Here is a 21,355-nt window from a genome sequence, read left to right as displayed (position 1 = left end):
CCTTCCTCTATGTGAAATTTAAACTCCACAATTAACGGACTTGTCTACACCACAGTTTTAGTACATATTTTCTTGGTGGCATATGCAAGAAATGCTATAGCCTAAGTGGGATGTTGAAAGAGGTGTATGCTAGATTGATTTTTCCTTCTGCTATTGCTACATGACCCATAAGTGAGAACAACCTTAACATAAATTGAAGAAAACAATAAGCAGACTATTGTACAGTGGAACTTGGAGGACATTTTTAGTAGCATGATTGGAGGTTTGCTTTGTATTTACAGTTCCTGTGTGTATATGACTTTTTGTCTCATTTTTACAGTTTTTTTGGATCTACCAAATCCAGTAGGAGCTTTATGTGCATATTTTTTTTTCCAGTTTCTTTGGCTCTTCTAAGCCGAACTCTGCTCAAGATTCAACAGTAGACTACAATCCTTCAGCTGCTCGTTACCATCCTATAACAGATGCTTGCTGGAATCACAAACAGAAGTGAGTAACATAGAAGTGAAGTTTTGAAACTCTGAACTCCGTTACTGGTATTGCAAAGTTCATTATTTTAATGCGTGTCTGTACAATACTGTCTTGTGAATTCAGTGTATTCACATACATGTTCTGTGACTTAAAGATATGAAGGATTGCTAACCTGAGTGGATGCAATTCCTTTTTTCTTTTTTTCTTTTTGTTTCTGAAATTAAAGGGTGAAAAAGTATCCAAAACTTAGCAGTAATACTTGGCTCAGTGGGAAGCATCAAACTATACTGAAATTTTCAGTAGGTTTGGATTGTGCAAGTGTAGCTGCAGTTGCTGAAGTGCATCATCATGTTAGTTAAAATTTGAAAATGGGTTCCCAAGATAAGAAACCAAGATTGGTTGCTTGGTCTTTCAAATGTAGTCTTAACTCTGTCCTCCACCCAAAGAAACCAAGGAAGTACTTGTGCAAAACACATTCACAGATCTATGATGTAAAGTTATTTATGCATCTGAAGCAGAAGAAAACTCGGTTGGTCAACAGAGCTTGTTCCTTCACTAATTGGGCATTACATGAGGCACTTCATTTTCCTCATCATCCCTTCTTGAGTTCTCCCATTTGTCAGTATCTTCAGAGATGTCTCAAAAATTAAAATTACTTGGAAGTATATGTATGCAGTGCCTTCAGCTTTCAAGAAAGCTCACTTGATTTTCTGGCTTCTGGCCAAGGGGTGTGTTCAGTATGGGCACAACTGCCAAAACAGATGCAACTATTTTGGCATCAGCCCTATACAGCTTTCACTCCCCCCCCCCCCCCCCAAGAGTGTAGCAGTCCTTTCCCCAAATGAAAACTGTATTACATAGATTCTGAAAGTATGTATTTGCTTCATTGACCCTCACCCTGCTGATTTTTAATTGTGATGCTCATGGTGTATTTTCAGCATGATGAGTCTGGCGAAGTACAGTATGCTGCAAGGAAACAATTTCCATGAGGGATGAGATCAATGCTCAGGTGTCTATTTTCTCATGTCTTTGCAGCTTCATATGCATTATGGTGCAATGGAAGGGACTGCTTGAGCAGTGGGACCAATACTGTTTGTTGGCACTTAGCCAATATTCCAAAAACAATATTGTCCCTTTCCTAGACTCTCTCTTCAAGATGGTCTTCTTGTTTGGAGCAGAAATAGATGAACTCACAGAAAATGAAAGAAACGAGTCAAGCTATAATTTCTGTTGGAGTGAAGCCTCTTAACTGTGCTCCCTTGCTAGGTCACAAAAAAAAAAACAGTGTTAGATTTGGTTTATAACCTGATAAATAGGAGGGGAGCTGGTAGTAGTCAGTCATCCAAGACTGCCTTCCTAGACTCTTCTCAGGAGAGTGCATACTGTTTTAGTGTGGTAGTATGGAAGATGTTCATCGTGTTTCACTGCTGCAGTCATTACACTTGGGTTATCCTGCCATCAGGCGGTCCCACAGTCGGCCAGAGTTCCAAAGTCTTGGTCTGGCGTCGGTTGCTGTCTCTTCTTTCCTGATGTCAGTGCGCTAGGGGTATATAAGATGCAGCCGACGCCATTTTCTTCAGTCTTTCTTGCCGCGTGGTGCCCGAAGCAAAAGCAGTTTGCAAGTGCCGGTCGGCCAACTCCTGAGATTTTCAATTCGAATTTCAGAACCAAAGTCTTCAATAAAGCTAAGTACCCCGTTGGGGAAACTTTTTCTTTACCCCCCTATGAAGACTCTGATGCTGAAGAATCAAGTCCTTCAGCCTCTCCTCCTGAGGATTACTCTTTTGGGGAAACTTTACATACCATGAGGGAGCATTTCCATTGGGAGGGCCAGGATTACTCAGAATCCAAGAAAAGGCTCAGAGACTTTCTTTTGTTGCCTCAGCACAGGCCCCTTGCTGTTCCGCCAGTGTTAGATATTGTGGATGATGTGTTCTCTGAATCCACTTTAAATCCTGATTCTTTGCCCCCTGCTCCAGTCAAGCCAGACAGGTACTACAGAGTCCCTGACTCTCACAAATTTCTTTGTAAAAACCCTGTTGCTGACCCAGAAACTATTTCCCAGGGTCCCAAAGGGGTAAAGGCTTCCACAGCTAAAAATCCAGTTCCCTCTGACCGGGATTCTAGAGCATTAGACAGATGGGAGAAGAAAGTTTACACTTCTGCAACTTTAGCAGTGAGAGCTTTAAATTGCCAGTTTCACATGCTTAAATACCAACAATATTTAATGTCTCTGTTAAAACAGAAAATGCTTACAAATTCAGAACATCCTGACTATAAGGAAATGCAGGATTTATTGCATGCAGCTGAACAAGTGGGAAAACATACTCTGCAATGTGGTTTTGATTCAGTAGAGGCTTCTTGTAGAGCAGCAGTTACAGGATCTGTGATACAAAGGCATGCTTAGTTAAAAGAACAAAGTTTTACCTGATCATGTTAAGGCAAAATTATTGGATGCTCCTTTACAGCAGGATATTTTATTTGGTGTTAAGAGGATAAGGCAAAGTCTTTGCAAACAGTGAAGGATTTCTTACAGGTACAGCCACCTCGATTTAGCAGAAATTGGCCCTCCAAAAATTGGTCCTTTCCAGTGTCAGACAGACCTCAGAGAGGCAGATGCAGACGCCCAAGAGGCAGATCACAGCCCCAAGGTTCTTACAGACCACGACAGTGGGGGTGCTTCAACCCCAATCAACCCCAAAAGGAGGGGAAGACAAGTCACAACCTTATAGGAAACAGTCCCAATGACTTCCCCCTTCAAATGCCAAGCACTTACCTTTTGGAAGCTCCCTTAGGGGGAAAACTATCAGTTTTGTCACAAAATTGGCATATAATCACCCAAGACAAATGGGTTCTGAATATTGTGTGTCAAGGTTACAGGTTCCACTTTCACACTCTACCAAGGCTAAAAGGAATGCCAGACCTGCCACCAAATCAATGGGCAGAGGCACAAAAACAAATTACAATCCTCATGGACATGAGAGCTATTCAAAAAGTGCCACAACAGGAACAAGGACAATGATTTTACTCAAGACTTTTCCTAGTCCCCAGAAAGGACAAAGCCTGGAGACCCATACTGGACCTTTCTACTCCAAATACTTACCTGGATGTTCCGAAATTCAAAATGTTGACTCTTCAGCAGCTTCTCCCCATGCTGGGCAAGAAGGCTTGGCTTGTTACTTTGGACCTCAAAGAGGCATACCTGCATGTCCCTATGAGACAAAATTGCACAAGATACCTCAGATTCATAGCTGGTTCAATGCATTACCAATTCTCTGCACTGCCCTTTGGCTTATCTACTGCGCCCAGGGTCTTCACAAAATGCCTGGCACCAGTAATTGCATTTTGCAGACAAAAAGGAATTCAAATATATCGATACTTGGACGACTGCCTTATTCAAGCAGAGAGCAAGGACATTCTTCTACAGCATCTGGCATTTGTAAAAAGATTGGTAACTTGCCTAGGGTACACAGTAAATGAAAAGAAGTCAAAACTAGTGCCCTCACAAGAGATAATATTCCTGGGTGCCAGCTTAAATACAACAGCCCAGATGGCTTATCTCACACCAGAGAAGCAAAGACAACTGACTCAGTACTTTCAATTGATGGCAACAAAAACCCAACTCCCTGCAAGAAAAATTCTGCAGGCCTTGGGGTTCATGGCATCCTGCATACTACTAATACCATATGCCAGACTGCATATGAGGAAATTACAATGGGATCTAAAAAGTGTTTGGACTCAACTGTCACAGTTTGGAAACAGTAATACCACTTATTCCCTGCCTACAACAGGAGTTTCGATGGTGGGTACAGGCATATCACCTCAACAAGGGACAGCCTTTCACTCTACCCACAGCCAGGCAGACACTAACAATAGATGCTTCGGATTATGCCTGGGGAGCACACATGGCAGGAAAATGTATTCAGGGCAAGTGGGCCGCAGACCAAATGCATCTCCACATCAATCAAAAAGAGATGCTAGCTGTACAAAATGCCCTAACAGCTTTCAAGGACCTTCTCCATCCAGGACAACTATTACTAAAGACAGACAACACCACAGTTATGTGGTACATAAACAAGCAAGGGGGCACTCATTCTTATTCCCTCTGCAGACAAGCCATGACCTTGTGGAACACAGCTCTAACCTATCAAGTTCATCTGCAAGCACAATTCCTGCCAGTAAAGAAAAATACTCTGGCAGACGACTTAAGCAGAAACGTCATGGATCCTCACGAGTGGAAATTAAATCCACAAGTATTCAGCATGATAACACAAAAATGGGGGAGCCCAGACATAGATCTTTTTGCCTCCCCAATGAATTGCCAACTACAGAATTTCTGCACAAGGACTTACACACAAGCATGGAAAGTGGATGTTCTCTCGTTCAGCTGGAAAAGCCTAAAAGTTTATGCCTTCCCACCCACTGCCTCTCCTTTCAAAGGTACTCCTAAAAGCCAGACAAGAAAAGACAAAAATGATCCTGATGGCCCCAGACTGACCACTTCAGCACTGATACCCAATCTTAAAGAACTTAGCTCAAGGCCCACCATGGATTTTTACCTCAAATTCTGCATCTTCTGACTCAACAAAACAATCAGATCCTGCACAGCCAGCTCAAAACCTTAAACCTGGCTGCATGGCAGATTCCTTAGTCAGGCAGACAACACCTCTCTCTAAAGTTGTTATGGATGTCATTTTGGAGGCCAGGAGGCCTAGCAGCAGGAAATCCTTTTCAGAAAAGTGGTGATTCTGTGCCTGGAGCCAGGCTCAAAGCTTTGATCCTCTTGTCCCAAATATTCCTCGGCTATTACAATACTTAACTGAGATGCTGGACAAAGGCCTATCCTTTTCATCCATTAAGATCCACACCTCTGCCATCTCTGCTCATTACAACACAGATCCTCCTATTTTCTCTCATCCATTGCTAAAACAGTACCTCAGAGGGGATAAAAACATAAGACCGCCCCGGAGAGCACCAACACCAACTTGGGACCTTAATTTTGTCTTGGAAAAACTAACGTTACCTCCTTTTGAGCCAGCCAATTCAGCATAATTAAAATGCGTCATGGAACACTGCTCTGCTTCTGGCAATAACCTCAGCATGAAGAGTCTCAAGAGTTACAGACACTAATGGCAGTGGAGCCTTTCATCATTTTTCACCAAGACAGGGTTTCCTTAAGAACAAACCCTTCATTTATGCCAAAGGTGGTCTGCAGTGTGGCTCTTAACCAAACTATTCACTTGCCAACTTTTTATCCATATCCCCAGAATAAAGGGGAGAGACTTCTGCATTCATTGGACATAGACAGCTGCATTTCTACTTGGACAAAGCAAAAGCTTTCAGGAAAACTGAGCAATTGTTTGTAGCATATGCTGCAGGATCACAGGGAAAAGCTATTTCAAAGCAGACCATTTCAAAGTGGATAGGACACTGTATCCGTTTCTGCTACACACAGCATGGGAAACTGTACCTAGCAACATTAGGCCACATTCCACCAGGGCAACAGCCACTTCAACTGCCTACCTTAGAGGAGTACCTACCAAAGATATCCTGGAAGCTGCAACTTGGAGTTCAGTGCACACCTTTACCAAACATCATCACTTGCCTCGTTATTCTAAATCCAGAGTTGGCTTTGCCACTGCAGTGCTGCAGGGCCTCATAGCCACCCCAAATCCTCTATAGAACCAGCCATCCTACCTCAGCTTTGGGATTCAACCCAAGTGTAATGACTGCAGCAGTGAAACACGATGAACATAGTACAGTTTTGTACCTACCATAAATGTAGATGTTCAAGTGTATTCACTGCTGCAGTCCAGGTTACCCTCCCTCCATCCCCTCTTTCTTAGCTGGGACTTATCTGTACCTTTCTAACCTATACTACCTATGTGGTGTATTTGCTGGTAACTGAAGGTTTGGGTTTTATTTTTTATGTATGTTTTATTAGCAGTATGTATTGCCTACCTATTTGGGGGCACCTGACATCTGGGGCAAGAAAAACTGAAGAAAATGGCGTCGGCTGCATCTTGTATACCCCTGGCGCACTGACGTCAGGGAAGAAGCGACAGCAACCAATGCCAGACCAAGACTTTGGAACTCTGGCCGACTGCAGGACCGCCTGACGGCAGGATAACCCAAGTGCAATGACTGCATCAGTGAATACACTCGAACATCTACATTTATGGTAGGTACAAAACTGTACTTCTTGAATATCTGACTGGGTTGTCTTCATTCAAAGCACTCAGAAGAGATTCTTCCTCCATGTATCTGCTTGGAAAAAGATCTCTTGGAAAACACTGATCAAAGCAATAATCACTCCAATGCCTTTTTTCCAGAGCCCATTCTCATCCTTGCCAGTCATCCCAGATGTTCTTCATGTTTCAGTGTTGCAGTATCACATTTGGGTTATTCTGCCAGGGGTAGCTCTCAGTCGACCCAAATACCAGAGGCTTAGTATTTCTGCATCGGTTGCTGTCGCTCCAGGACTGACGTCAGTTCGTCAGTGGTATAAAATCAGGCAGCCGATGCCATTACATCAGTCTTTCTTGCCGAGGAGCCTGAAGCAGAAGCAGTTTGCACGAGTGCCAGTCAGCTGCTGCCTGGGTTTTCGTTTCTGAATCGAAGCTGAAGTCTTCTAAGGCTAAGTACCCCGTTGGGGATCCTTTTTTCTTGCTCTAACCAATGTCAGAAAAAGTTAATAATTGTCTAGCCTGTGGAAAGCAAATAGCACACAGAGACTTCCATTCTTACTGTGTCACCTGCTTAGGCCCAGGCCACGACGTCCCCCGCAGTCGCTTTTGTGCTTTGTTCAACACCAGAACTATAAGTCGTCGGGCCTTTATTGTAGCTAGATATTGCCGCTCTCAGTCCTCTAATTCCGCTAGGGCTTCAGTAAGCCATCCGTCTACTGATCTTCCAAAAAATGTAAGGATGAAGACAGAGACAGACCGCATAGGTCCAAAACTGCCGACGATGCTTCCGTAAAGCTAGTTGTCAGATGTTCTTAGTCTTTCACTGTTGCAGTCATCACAATTGGGGTTATCCTGCCAGGGTTAGCCCTCAGTCAGCCCGAATACCAGAAGCTTGGTATTTCTGTGTCAGTTGCTGTCGCTTCAGGACTGAAATTGGGTCGTCAGTGATATAAAAACAGGCAGCAGACGCCATTACATCAGTCATCACTGCCGAGGAGCCCGAAGCAGAAGCAGTTTGCACGAGTGCCGGTTGGCTGCTACCTGAGTTTTCGTTTCCGAAATTGAATCATCTTGAAGTCTTCTAAAGCTAAGTACCCCATTGGGGATCCTTTTTTCTTGCTCTAACCAATGTCACAAAAAGTTAACAATTGCTTCGCCTGTGGAAAGCAAATACCACACCGAGATTTCCATTCTTACTGCATCACCTGTTTAGGCCCAGACCATGACCATGACATACCTCGATGCCAGTTTTGTGCTTTGTTCAGTGCCCGAGCTATTCGTTGTCAGGCCCTTATTATAGCTAAATACTTTCATTTTCATTCTCCGTATTCTGAAATGGCTTTAGTAAGCCATCTTGACTACCAATCTTCCAAAAAAACGTATGGATAAAGACAGAGACAGACTGCACAGGTCCAAATATACCAACGATGCTTCCATTAAGCTAGTCGATGTTTGCTGGTCCTCAGTGAGGCGCTTTTGCAGTCCCTGATGTCCGCTTCGATGGATTCGCAGGTCGCTACCGAGACCCGTTCGGAGTCCGGTATGCCGCGAGACTCTTCTTTGACTATGGAACCTTCAGATGTTTCTATCTTGGATAGGTCCGGAGCCGCTGTGCAGGCACCGGCTTCTGATGAAGTTCTTCGCACTACCGATACTCGACACAAACCGACAACTTCATTCCTGTCTTGTGTTCTTTCTAAAACTACCGAGTTTCAAAGGCCAAGAGTATGAGCTATGCCTAAAAAAAATGACTCAAACTCAAGCTCCTGCTTCCTTGCCACAGTCACAGATACTTAAAATGGCGGAAGACCTGATCATGCTGATTAGGGGAAGCCAGCCTTCCCATGCTAACAGAAAAAGAGATTTGTCCCCAGCATTCTTATCTGACCAAGAGTTCATAGGTTCATAGGTTCTTAGGTTTATACTAGGCTATCTGCCCTAAGGCATTTATAAGCCTAGCCCAAAGTTTTGTGGCTTACGCCACCCCTTATATGAAAAAATACTGTGCCCATTAGTTTGTTGTGCCTCTGTCCAGCAGTGACACAGAGATGATTCCCGGGGTAAACCTACGATCTCCCATCCACAGGTCAAGATTTCTCTTGAACAGGGCCAGCGAGGTGCTCTGCCTCACATGGACCGGGATTTTATTCCACAGCATAGGGAGTCTCTGAGTGATAAATCTATCCCTCCAGCACGTCCTATTTATATCCGTGCTAAGGTTTAAGTCGCTTGCTCTAGTGGTTTTGGTGGATTTGGATTTTTTGAGGTGGAGCATGTCCATTAATTCCGGGTTGGACATGGCCTTGTATGTCAGGCACATGTCACCTCTGAGCAGACGGTATCCGACTGAATAGAGCTGGAGTTTCTTCAATCTGGCAGCATATGACAGATTTTGGAGTCCCTTTATCCTTTTGGAGAGGAACTTTTGGGGTCTCTCCAATTGCTGCAGATGTCTGGTGAGATGCATCCCGAATGGGGCATTGTACTCGATCATTGGTCTGATAAGTGAAGAGTACAGGGGAACAATGACCTCACTAGATCTGGATGTGAATCCCTTCATGATCAGGTGGGCAATGTAGAAGGTCTTTCTAACCACTTTAGCAACGTGAGTGTCAAAAGAAAGGCCACTGTCAACCTGGGTCCCCAGGTCCCTGATAACCTCTTCTGTGCTTAGTGGATTGCCACCTATATGGTAGCATGGGGTTACCTTGTTTTTCCCGAAGGGTATGACTATACATTTTTTGGCGTTTAACTTCAGGCCATGGCTCTGGCACCAGCTATCTGTTTCCGTGAGTCACTTCTGAAGGATATCCGTGATGACTCTGAGGTTTCCGAGTATGAAGACATGCCCTTATCTGCCTATAAGGATTCAGATGCAGAGGAATCAATTTCTTCTGCCTCCCCTCCAGAAGATTTTTCTTTTGGTGAAACCCTGCATACTTTGAGAGAGCATTTCCATTGGGAATGCCAAGGTTATCCTCTGTCCAAAAAGAGACTCTGGGAATTTTTAGACTTGCCACAGCATAGACCCTTAGCTGTCCCTCCTGTTCTGGATGTTGTGGATGATGTCTTTATAGAGTCCAGTCTAACTCCTGATACTTTACCCCCTACTCCCAGGAAACCTGACAGGTACTACAGAGTGACTCTCACAAATTTATTTTCAAAAATCCTACTGCTGACCCAGAGGTCCTCTCCCAAGGACCTAAAGGAATAAAAGCAACTACAGTTAAGGATTCCACCCCTTCGGACAGGGATTCACGAGCTTTAGACAGATGGGGTAAAAAAGTATACACCTCTGCAACTCTTGCCGTTAGAGCATTAACTTGTCAGTTCCACATGCTGAAATACCAGCAACATACTATGGAACTTAAGCAAAAATTATCTACCTTCCCTGCCTGTGCAGAAAATAAAGAATCACAGGAGCTTATGTACTCTGCAAGCCAAGTCAGCAAGCATACCCTGCAATGTGGGTTTGACGCCCTAGAAGCATCTTGCAGGGCAGCAGTCACAGGTTCTCTACTTAGAGGCATGCCTGGCTTAAGTAGCAGACCTTGCCAGACCATGTCAAATCAGAATTATTGGACGCACCTTTGAACAAGGACAATCTGTTTGGCACCAAAGCAGAAGAGGTTTTAAAGAAGTTGGAAGGAAAAAGCTAAGTCTATGCAGACAGCCAGAGATTGTTTGCAAGTGAAGCCTCCAAGATTCAATAGGCATTGCCCCTCAAAACATTGGTGCTTTCCAGCCCCCTCACGGCCACCTAAAGCTACACTTAGGGGAAACAGACCCCCCCCCCCCAGACTACAGTCTCAGGGTATGCAGAGATCTAAGCAATGGAGTACCTCCACTTCTAAAACAAGGAGTGCTAAGCCTCTGCTGTACGGAAAGGATTCACAATGACTTCTCAACTCCTTTCCTCACCTCTGCCCAATTGCTTGGCTCGTGCCCCTAGGAGGTAAACTTGCCCACCATGCAAAAAAACTGGACCTCCATCACCAACGATAGATGGGTCCACAACATAGTATCCCAGGGGTACACATTTTATTTCCACATGCTGCCAACCCCAAAAGGGTTCCCAGACCTTCCTCCAAACAAGCCGGCAGAGGCACAAAACCAAGTTCAGTCCCTGCTCTCCATAAGGGTAATTCAGCCTGTTCCTGCAGAACAGATAGGCCATGGTTTTTATTCCAGACTTTTCCTGGTACTCAGGAAAAGAGGGCACTTTGCGCCCAATCTTAGATCTATCCATTCTAAACGCATTCCTTGTGGTACCAAAATTTAAAATGCTCACCCTACAGCAGCTTCTCCCTATGCTGTCCAAAGATGCCTGGTTAGCCACTCTAGATCTAAAAGAGGCCTATCTGCACATCCCAGTCAGGGACTCCTGCAGCAAATATCTATATTTCAGGGCAGGACTTGCATTATCAGTTCTCTGTATTTCCGTTTGGCTTATCCACTGCTCCCAGAGTTTTCACAAAATGCCCGGCTCCAGCCATTGCCTATTGCAGACAGAGAAATATTCAAATGTACCCCTACTTGGACAATTGCCTGATTCAGGTAGACAGGAAAAGCTGTTGCAGCACCTGGCATTTCTAAAGGACCTTTTAACCTCCCTGGGGTACACTATCAATGAAAAGAAATCCAAACTGGTCCCCAGTCAAAAAATTGTATTCCTGGGAACAAGCTTGGACACAGCATCCCAGATGGCATTCCTTACTCCAGAAAAACAAATCTATCTGACAGGCTGCTTTTCTCAAAAGTAAAATCCTAAAAAAGTAAAAGGAAAATCCTGCAAGCTTGGTTCATGGCCTCCTACATTCTACTAATTCTATATGCCAGACTGCATATGAGGAAACTTCAGTGGCACTTAAAAAGTCTTTGGTGCCACCATTCTCTGGACCTTGAAACTGTCATACCTATGTGATACCTTGTCTAAGGAAAGAGTTCCTTTGGTGGGCAGCAGCATGCAACCACAACAAAGGGCTTCCCTTTAAACAACCCCACGCCGCCCAGAACATAACCACTGACGCATCAGACTATGCCTGGGGTGCACATCTGGACGGTAGGGGCATTCAGGGCCACTGGATTCCCAAATCAAATTCATCTGTACATCAAAAAAAGGAGATGTTAGCAATTTAGCATGCTCTGACAGCTTTCAGATCCATTTTCTCTCTGAGGCCCCTACTAATCAAAACCGACAACACCACAGTGATGTGGTACATCAACAAGCAGGGGTGAACCCACTCTTACCCACTCTGCAGGCTAGCCTTGTTCCTCTGGAACACGGCCTCAGCCATGCATGTTCATGTGTAAGCTCACTTCCTGCCAGGCAAACAAAACTCTCTGGCAGACAACCTAAGCAAAAATCTCCTAGACCCACACAAGTGGCAATTAATCCACAACACCTTCAGCCTTGTGACCCAGGAATGGGGTACCCCGAAGGTGGACATATTTGCCTCCCCCTACAACCACCAACTCAGCAAATTCTGCACCAGGAAACCTCACAGCAAGGCCTGGAAAGTGGATGCCCTATCCTTCCAGTGGGCAAACCTCTCAATCTATGCTTTTCGCACTCTACCTCTTCTTACAAGAGTATTAACTCAAGATAAGGGAGGAAAGACCAAGGGCAATCCTGATTGCCCCAGACTGGCCACGCCAACACTGGTACCCACTACTGCGCAGTCTGTCATCATTCCCTCCATGGCACCTCCCACAGATCCCAACTCTCCTGACTCAGCAGGAGGGACAGTTCTTGCATCCACAATTGCAGACCCTGAAACTTGCAGCCTGGCTTATTCCTTGACTTCTCCTCCAGTGGCCAGCCTAAGCAAGTAGGTACTGGAAGTCATACGTGAAGCCAGATGACCGAGTACTAGAAAAGCCTATGCTGACAAGTGGAAAAGGTATTATTCCTGGATCCAAACTAAAGGAGCGGACCCAGCACAGGCCCTCCCTACCACTCATCCTGGATTACCTAGCAGACCTACTCCACAAGGGCCTATCCTTCTCTTCCATTAAGATCCTTGCCTCTGCCATTTCTGCTCATTACAGCACTGAGCCACTTCTCTTCCCGCACCCTCTCATCAAGCAGTTCCTGAGAGGGGCTAGCAACTTCTGTCCTCCCCATGCTTGGGACCTTAACTTTGTGTTGGAAAAGCTCACGCTTACCCCACTTTGAGCCTGCAGCATCAGCAGAGCTAAAGTTCCTCCCTTGGAATACAGCCTTGCTTCTGGCCATCACTTCAGCCAGAAGAGTGTCGGAGCTACAAGCACTTATGCGTGTGGAACCCTTCATTATTTTTCATGCTGACAGGGTTTCCCTCAGGACTAACCCAACTTTCATGCCTAAAGTGGTGTCCAGTGTGGCTCTCAACCAATCTATCCATTTGCCCACCTTTTTCCATAATCCTCAAAATAAGGGGGAAAGGATCCTGCACTTTTTAGATGTGCACAGACAGCTCAGATTGTACCTTGATAGCACTAAGCCCTTTACGAAATCTGACCAGTTACTAGTCCGCTTTGCACCAGGGGCAGTGGGCAAGGCCATATCAAAGCAAACCATCTCCAAATGGATAGCACACTGTATCCATTTCTGTTACAAACACCATAGGAAACCACCCCCTCAGTTGTTCAGAACACATTCCACTAGGGCCACTTCAGCCTCTGCAGCCTTTCTCAGAGTCCCTACCAGAAACATTCTGGAAGCTGCAACTTGGAGTTCTGTTCATACCTTCACCAAGCATTACCACCTGCCTATCTTTTCCAAATCCAGGGCGGGCTTTGCAACCGCAGTCCTGCAGGGCATACTAGCCAGCCCCAACTCTTCTTGACGGCCTCCATCCATTCTTTAGTTTTGGGAATCAACCCAAGTGTGATGACTGCAACAGTGAAACATGAAGAACATAGTACAGTTGTGTACACTTACCATAAATTAGAGTATATTCACTGTTGCAGTCCTGGTTTCCCACCCTCCTGCCCCCTTGTCTCTCTCTCTTCCTTACTCCTTACAGGGCTATTGGTATTTACTTTTTACTGGTGGTGTTTTTCCACCATAACTTAGCTTCCTATTTGGGGGCTCCTGACATTTGGGGCAAGAAAAACTGATGTAATGGCATTGGCTGCCTGTTTTTATACCACTGACGACCTGACATCAGTCCTGAAGTGACAGCAACTGACGCAGAAATACTAACCCCAAGTATGATGACTGCAACAGTGAATACACTCTAACATCTACATTTATGGTAAGTGTACACAACTGTACTTTCTCTGGTCCTCAGTGAGGTGCTTTCGCAGCCCCTGATGCCCGCTTCTGTGAATTCGCAGGCCACTACCGAGACCCTTTTGGAGTCTGGTATGCCAGAAGACTCTTCTTCGACTAAGGATCCTGCAGATGTCTCTACCTTGGATGGGTCTGGAGCCGCTGAGCAGGCACTGGCTTCTGAGGAAGTACTTCGTACTGCCGATACTCGACACAGACCGATGACTTCTTTCGTGTCTTCAGTTCTTTCTAAAACTACTGAGTTTCTAAGGCCTAGGGTACGAACCACACCCAGAAAACCAACGACCCAAGCTCAGGCACCTGCTTCCTTGCCTCAGTCTCAAATGCTTAAAATGGCAGAAGACCTTATGCTTATCAGGGGAAGCCAGGCTACCCCTTCCAAAAAAAAGAGACCTGTCCCCAGTAGTTTTATCTGAACAGGAATCCGATCGCTCTGACACATCTGAATATGAAGATATGCAACCCCTCTCTGCTTATGAGGATTCTGCTGCAGAGGAATCCATTCCTTCTCCCTCTCCACCCGAGGATTTTTCATTTGGAGAAACCCTGCATACTTTAAGGGAGCATTTCCAATGGGAATGTCAGGACTTTCCTCGGTCAAAAAAGAGACTCTGGGAATTCTTAGATCTACCACAGCACAGACCTTTGGCCATTCCTCCTGTCCTGGATGTTGTGGATGATGTTTTTATGGAATCCAGTCAGACTCCTGACACCCTTCCTCCTGCTCCCAGCAAACCTGACGGGTATTGGAGTCCCTGACTCACAAATTTCTTTTCAAAAATCCTACTGCTGACCCCAAGGTCATCTCTCAAGGACCTAAAAGAATCAAAGCAACTTCAGCTAAGAATCCCACTCCCTCAGATAGGGATTCCCGAGCATTAGTCAGATGGGGTAAAAAAGTATACACCTCTGCTACTCTTGCTATTAGAGCATTAAATTGTCAGTTCCACATGCTGAAATATCAGCAGCATACCATGGAACTCCTCACACAAAAAATGTCTTCATTTCCTGCTTGTGCAGAAAATAAAGAATTACAAGAATTTTACAGTGTGGCTTTGAATCCCTAGAAGCATCTTGCAGGGCAGCAGTCACTGGTTCTGTCCGTAGAAGGCATGCTTGGCTTAAGGAACAGACCTTGCCAGACCATGTTAAATCCAAATTATTGGACACACCCTTGAACAAAGGCAACTTATTTGGCACCAAGGCAGAAGAGATCTTAAAAAAGATGGAAGAAAAAGCTAAATCTATGCAGACAATTAGACTTCTTACCGGTCCAGCCTCTGAGGTTCAGTAGACATTGCTCTTCCAAGCACTGGTCCTTTCCTGCTTCCTCCAGGCCAGCTCAGCCCAGACCCAGTGGAAGCAGACCCCCCCCCCCAGACAGCAGCCCCAGGGAATGCAGAGATCTAAGCAATGGCGTTCCTCCTCTTCCAAAACAGGGAGTGCAAAACCACCCCCTTATGGTAAGAACTTGCAATGACTTTTCACTTCCTCCCCTTACCTCTGCCCACCTGCTTGTGCCCCTAGGAGGAAAACTCTCCTTCCATGCAAGCACTTGGGCCACCATTAACGACGACTGATGGGTCCTCAACACAGTGTCCCAGGGATACAAATTTTATTTCCACACCCCGCCAACCCCAAAAGGGTTCCCAGATCTTCCTCCAAACCAGTGGTCAAAGGCCAAAAAGCAAGTCCTTTCCCTGCTCTCCATGAGGGCAATTCAGCCTGTTCCTGCAGAACATATAGGCCAAGGTTTCTAGTCCAGACTCCTCCTGGTACCCAGAAAAGAGGGCACATGGTGCCCCATCCTAGATCTATCCATTCTAAACACCTTTCTGGTGATACCAAAATTCAAAATGCTCACCCTCCAACAGCTTCTACCAATGCTTTCCAAGGATGCTTGGTTAGCCACCCTAGACCTAAAAGAGGCCTACCTACACATCCCAATCAGGGAATCATGCAGGAAATATCTCCGTTTCAGGGCAGGATCTATGCACATTCATTTCTCTGCACTTTACTTTGGCTTATCAACTGCTCCCAGAGTTTTCACAAAATGTCTGGCTCCCGCCATTGCTTTTTGCAGACAAAGAAATATTCAAATTTACTCATACTTAGACGACTGCCTGATTCAGGCAGACAGTCAGGAAAAGCTGCTACAGCACCTGACCTTTATAAAGTTCCTGCTGACCTCCCTGGGGTATACTGTCAATGAAAAGACATCAAAACTAATCCCCACACAAAAAATTGTATTCCTGGGAGCAAGCCTGGACACAGCATCCCAACTGGCATTCCTTACTCCAGAAAAACAAGCCTACCTGACAGGCTACTTCTCTCAACTAGCCACCAGAACCCAGTTATCCGCAAGGAAAATCCTGTAAGCTCTAGGGTTCAATGGCCTCCTGCATCCTACTCATTCTATATGCCAAACTGCATATGAGGAAACTATAGTAGTACCTAAAAAGCCTTTGGTGTCAACACACTCAACACCTGGAAACTCTCATACCAATGACACGTTGTCTAAGGAAAGATTTTCTTTGGTAGGCAGCAGCATACAACCACAACAAGGGACTTCCCTTCTCACAACCCCACACCACCCAGACCCTCACCACAGACTCATCAGACTATGCCTGGGGTGCACAAATGGACGGCAGGTGCATTCAGGGCCATTGGAGTCCAAATCAAATACATCTGCATATCAGCCAAAAAAAGATGTTAGCTGTTCAGCACGCCCTGACAGCTTTCAGACCCCTACTCTCCTCGGGACCTGTACTGATCAAAACAGACAACACCACCGTGATGTGGTATATCCACAAGCAGGGAGGGACTCGCTGTTATCCTCTCTCCAGATTCGCCATGACCCTTTGGAATATGGCCTCAGCCAGGCAACTACACCTACTAGCACAATTCCTGCCAGGCTCTCTAAACTCTCTGGCAGACAACTTAAGCAAAAACCTGCTAGACCCACACGAGCGGCATTTAGATCACAGAACCCTTATAACCCAGAAATGGGGCACCCCGAAGGTCGTCCTCTTTGCCTTCCACTCCAATCATCAGCTCAGCATATTCTGCACCAGAGAACCTCAAAGCAAGGCCTGGAAAGTGGATGCTCTATCCTTCCAGTGGATAAACCTGTCGGTCGATGCATTTCCCCCTCTTCCACTCATTCTAAGAGTACTGCTCAAAATAAGGGAGGAAAAACCGATAGCAATCCTGATTGCCCCAGACTGGCCATGCCAGCACTGGTACCCACTGTGCAGCCTGTCACCCCTGCCACCATGGCACCTACCTCCGATCCCAACACCCCTGACCCAAGGGAATGGAGAATTCATGCATCTCTAATTGCAGACCCTCAACCTGGCAGCCTGACTTATTCCCTGAACTTTCCTCAAGCTGCCAGCCTAAGCAAACAAGTCCTAGATGTTATACGTGAGGCCAGACACCCCAGCACTAGAAAGTCCTATGTTGACAAATAGAAAAAGGTTTTGCACCTGGATCCAGGCTAAGGGAGCCGGAATGGCACAGCCCTACCTACCTCTCATCCTGGGTTACCTGTCAGACCTACTATACAGGGGTCTATCCTTCTCTTCTATTAAAATTCATGCCTCTGCCATCTCTGCTTACTACAGCACAAAACCACCTCTCTTCTAACACCCTGTCATCAAACAGTTCTTAAGAGGGGCTAACAACTTAAGGCCACCCAGAAGAGCTCCTGCCCCAACTTGGGGCATTAACTTTGTGCTGGAAAAGCTCACCCTACCCCCATTTGAACCTGCAGCTTCAGCAGAGTTAAAATTTCTCTCTTGGAAGACAGCATTTCTTCTGGCCATCACTTCAGCTAGAAGAGTATCAGAGCTGCAGGCACTCATGGCTATAGAACCCTTCATCATTTTCCAGGCTGACAGAGTCTCCCTCGGGACTAACCCATCCTTCTTGCCTAAAGTGGTGTCCAGTGTGGCTCTCAACCAATCTATACATTTTCCCACCTTTTACCCTAACCCACAAAACAAAGGGGAAAGGATTCTGTACTTTCTAAATGTGCACAGACATCTCAGATTCTATCTGGAAAGGACTAAATCTTTTAGAAAAACTGATTGCTAGTCAGCTTTGCAGCAGGGGCAGAGGCAAGGCCATTTCCAAACAAACAATCTCCAAATGGATAGCACACTGCATCCATTTCTGCTACAAACAGCATGGGAAACTACCCCCAAAGGGGGGTCAGGACACATTCCACCAGGGCAACCTCCACCTCTGCAGCTTTTCTCAGAGGGTTCCCCACCAGGGACATCCTGGAGGCTGCAACATGGACATCTGTTCATACCTTCACCAAGCATTACCACCTGCCTACCTTCTCCAAATCCAGGGCAGGCTTTGCCACCGCAGTCTTACAGGGCATCCTAGCCAGCCCCCAGTCTTCTTGACTGCCTCCACCCTTTTCTTCAGGTTTGGGAATCAACCCAAATGTGATGACTGCAACAGTGAAACACGAAGATAGTTCTGTTGTTGTACACTTACCATAAATGTAGATGTTCGAGTGTATTCACTGTTGCAGTCCTGGTTTCCCTCCCTCCATCCCCCTTATCTCTTTCTCTCTCTCTTCCTCTCTCCTCACAGGGAATTTTTTGGTATTTACTTTTTACTGGAGGTGGTCTCCCACCATAACCTAGCTCCCTATTTGGAGGCTCCTAACAGGGCAAGAAAAACTGATGTAATGGCGTCGGTTGCCTGATTTTATACCACTAAACGTGGAGAACACAGACCATAAAACTAATAACTGAAAAAAGAAAAAAATGGTCTGGACACGCCGAAGAGCTATGAGTAATTTATTCCACAATAAATACAAGCGCTTTCACCCTGCCGTAGTTCTGGGCTTTTTTCAAGTAAAACCAAATACAAATCAAGAATCTGTATAAATACTCTCCCCTTAAAAAAGGCGCCAAAAATCCCTTAGACATTCAGTTCTATCCACATAAATTATTCTAGGTATAACTTCACAAGGTGTATGACACATAAATAAAAACTTTATATATATATATATATATATATATATATATATATCTATATATTCACTTTATAACCTTGAAATGCTGAAATATCGAATTTCAGTATCTCGAGACTATAAAACCGAATCCACAAAACAGACCAACAAAAACCACATAACCGAAAACACCGCACACACTACACTACATACAACACCACCCACATCACAACATAAACAAAAAAACAACACACATACACAACTCACACACACATAAAACTAATAACTGAAAAAAGAAAAAAATGGTCTGGACACGCCGAAGAGCTACGAGTAATTTATTCCACAATAAATACAAGCGCTTTCACCCTGCCGTAGTTCTGGGCTTTTTTCAAGTAAAACCAAATACAAATCAAGAATCGGTATAAATACTCTCCCCTTAAAAAAGGCGCCAAAAATCCCTTAGAGACATTCAATTCTATCCACATAAATTATTCTAGGTATAACTTCACAAGGTGTATGACACATGAATAAAAACTTAATATATATATATATATATATATATATATATATATATATATATATATATATATATATATTTTCACTTTATAACCTTGAAATGCTGAAATATCGAATTTCAGTATCTCGAGACTATAAAACCGAATCCACAAAACAGACAAACAAAAACCACATAACCGAAAACACTGCACACACTACACTAAACATACAACACAACACCCACATCACAACATAAACAAAAAAACAACACACGTACACAACTCACACACACATAAGCATGGGGGCAAGCCCCTGCACTATAGGGGCTGCACCCCCCCTACTTATATATATAGACTAACTCCGAGATCGCACAAACACAACACAAAAGCTCACTCACACACGCACATTCTCCAATCCCTCACACACACTCTTGACTCCCACTCAAAACCCTTACAAAACACACACCTGACATAAAACCTACATCCAAACACGGCACCGCGCACCAACAAAACACAAACACGGACATTACATAGCGCAACTTCATAACCGTGAATTCGACATATTTTCGACATATGTCAAATTCGTGATTAGGAACGTTCGCTATTTGTAACATTCGACTTTATAGCTTCGATATACTGAAATTCGACATTTCAGTATTTCGATGTTATAAGGTGAACCCATATATATACATACACACATTATATCTATATATATATATATATATATATATATATATATATATATATATATATATATATATATATATATATATATATATATATAGATAGATAGATATATATGTATATATATATATATATATATATATATATATAGATATATATATATATATATATATATATATATGTATAGATATATATATATATATGTATAGATTATATATACATCATTCATAATCATAAAATATCCTAACAACCTAAATATGTTGCTAAAACTTATCCAAAGTTGTATAAACATATGTTGTAGTCACCCAAAACAGTTAATATGAATTTCCAATGACAAAATACCATTATTTAAAAATGACTATAATCTTTTTGCTTTTTTAATTAAATATGGTTCAATTGAAATGTGATCATTGAGCCCTGGGTAGCTGGTTGCATTCATTTTAATCTGCCAATGGGTCTCCCTACAACACAACCAATTTTCCCAGTCTCCTCCCCTAGGGTCAGCTACCACTTGTTCAAGAATTCCAAACCTAAGCCCATTATGTGTTGTTTCAACTTGCAGGTGCCTATAAAGTGCATTATTCATATTTTTCTTTCTGATATTATAAATATGTTTGTATATTCTCTTGCCTAATGCCCTTTCAGATTTGCCTAGATAAAAACTGGGGCAATCCCTACAGATAGCTAAGTAAACAATGTCCCTAGTCTGGCAATTACCTCTCCCAAAAGTTATTATACTGTTCATACTGTGCTCCAAAATAATTTGCTCTTTGTCAATAATGTACCTGCAATAAGTGCACCTACCACATTTCTTGGTCCCTACCCCTGGTTCTTTTGCAATTACCTTTTTATTCATCTCAAATATTTTCTTCAAATTCAACCCTGTCTTGTAAACAAAACAGGGTGAATTACCTACCCTGTCTGCATTTTCTTGATTGTATTTAAGCATCTTCCAGTTGGACTCCACAATCCTTTTAACTTCACCAGAAAATCTATTATACTGAACTACCAGTGCTCTCCCAAAGTTATTTTCAGCATCATTTCTAATCTTTAAAATATGTTGAGTGTTACCTAACAAGGGAACATATTTCACACCCCATCCGTTAGTAATTTCCAAGGCTGTTTCAACTCTCAGGTCTTCTGCATAACCTCTGTCCCTGAAAAACTCTGAAATTAATTCAATCTCTGATAAGAAGTCATCTCTATCTGAGGTCATTCTGGCTGCCCGGACCATCTGACCTTTTAATATACTTCTTTTTTGCTTCCA

At 44.1% G+C, this 21,355-nt stretch overlaps 1 protein-coding gene across 1 annotated transcript in view; it reads left to right on the top strand.

Moving 5' to 3' along the window:
* The window catches only part of LIG1 (DNA ligase 1), a gene marked incomplete in the record, with an annotated part of 1,422,011 nt that overhangs the window by 419,438 nt on the left and 981,218 nt on the right, over positions 1–21,355 (top strand). The window contains 1 exon segment of the mRNA XM_044078332.1: positions 376–486. Within this exon segment, the coding sequence (XP_043934267.1) occupies positions 376–486 (111 nt within the window).

The sequence above is a fragment of the Protopterus annectens genome, chromosome 1.part1 (assembly GCF_019279795.1).
Source record: "Protopterus annectens isolate FY-2018-M chromosome 1.part1, PAN1.0, whole genome shotgun sequence".
Classification (NCBI taxonomy): Eukaryota; Metazoa; Chordata; order Ceratodontiformes; family Protopteridae; genus Protopterus; species Protopterus annectens.
This window is presented reverse-complemented; position numbering and strand designations above follow the sequence as displayed.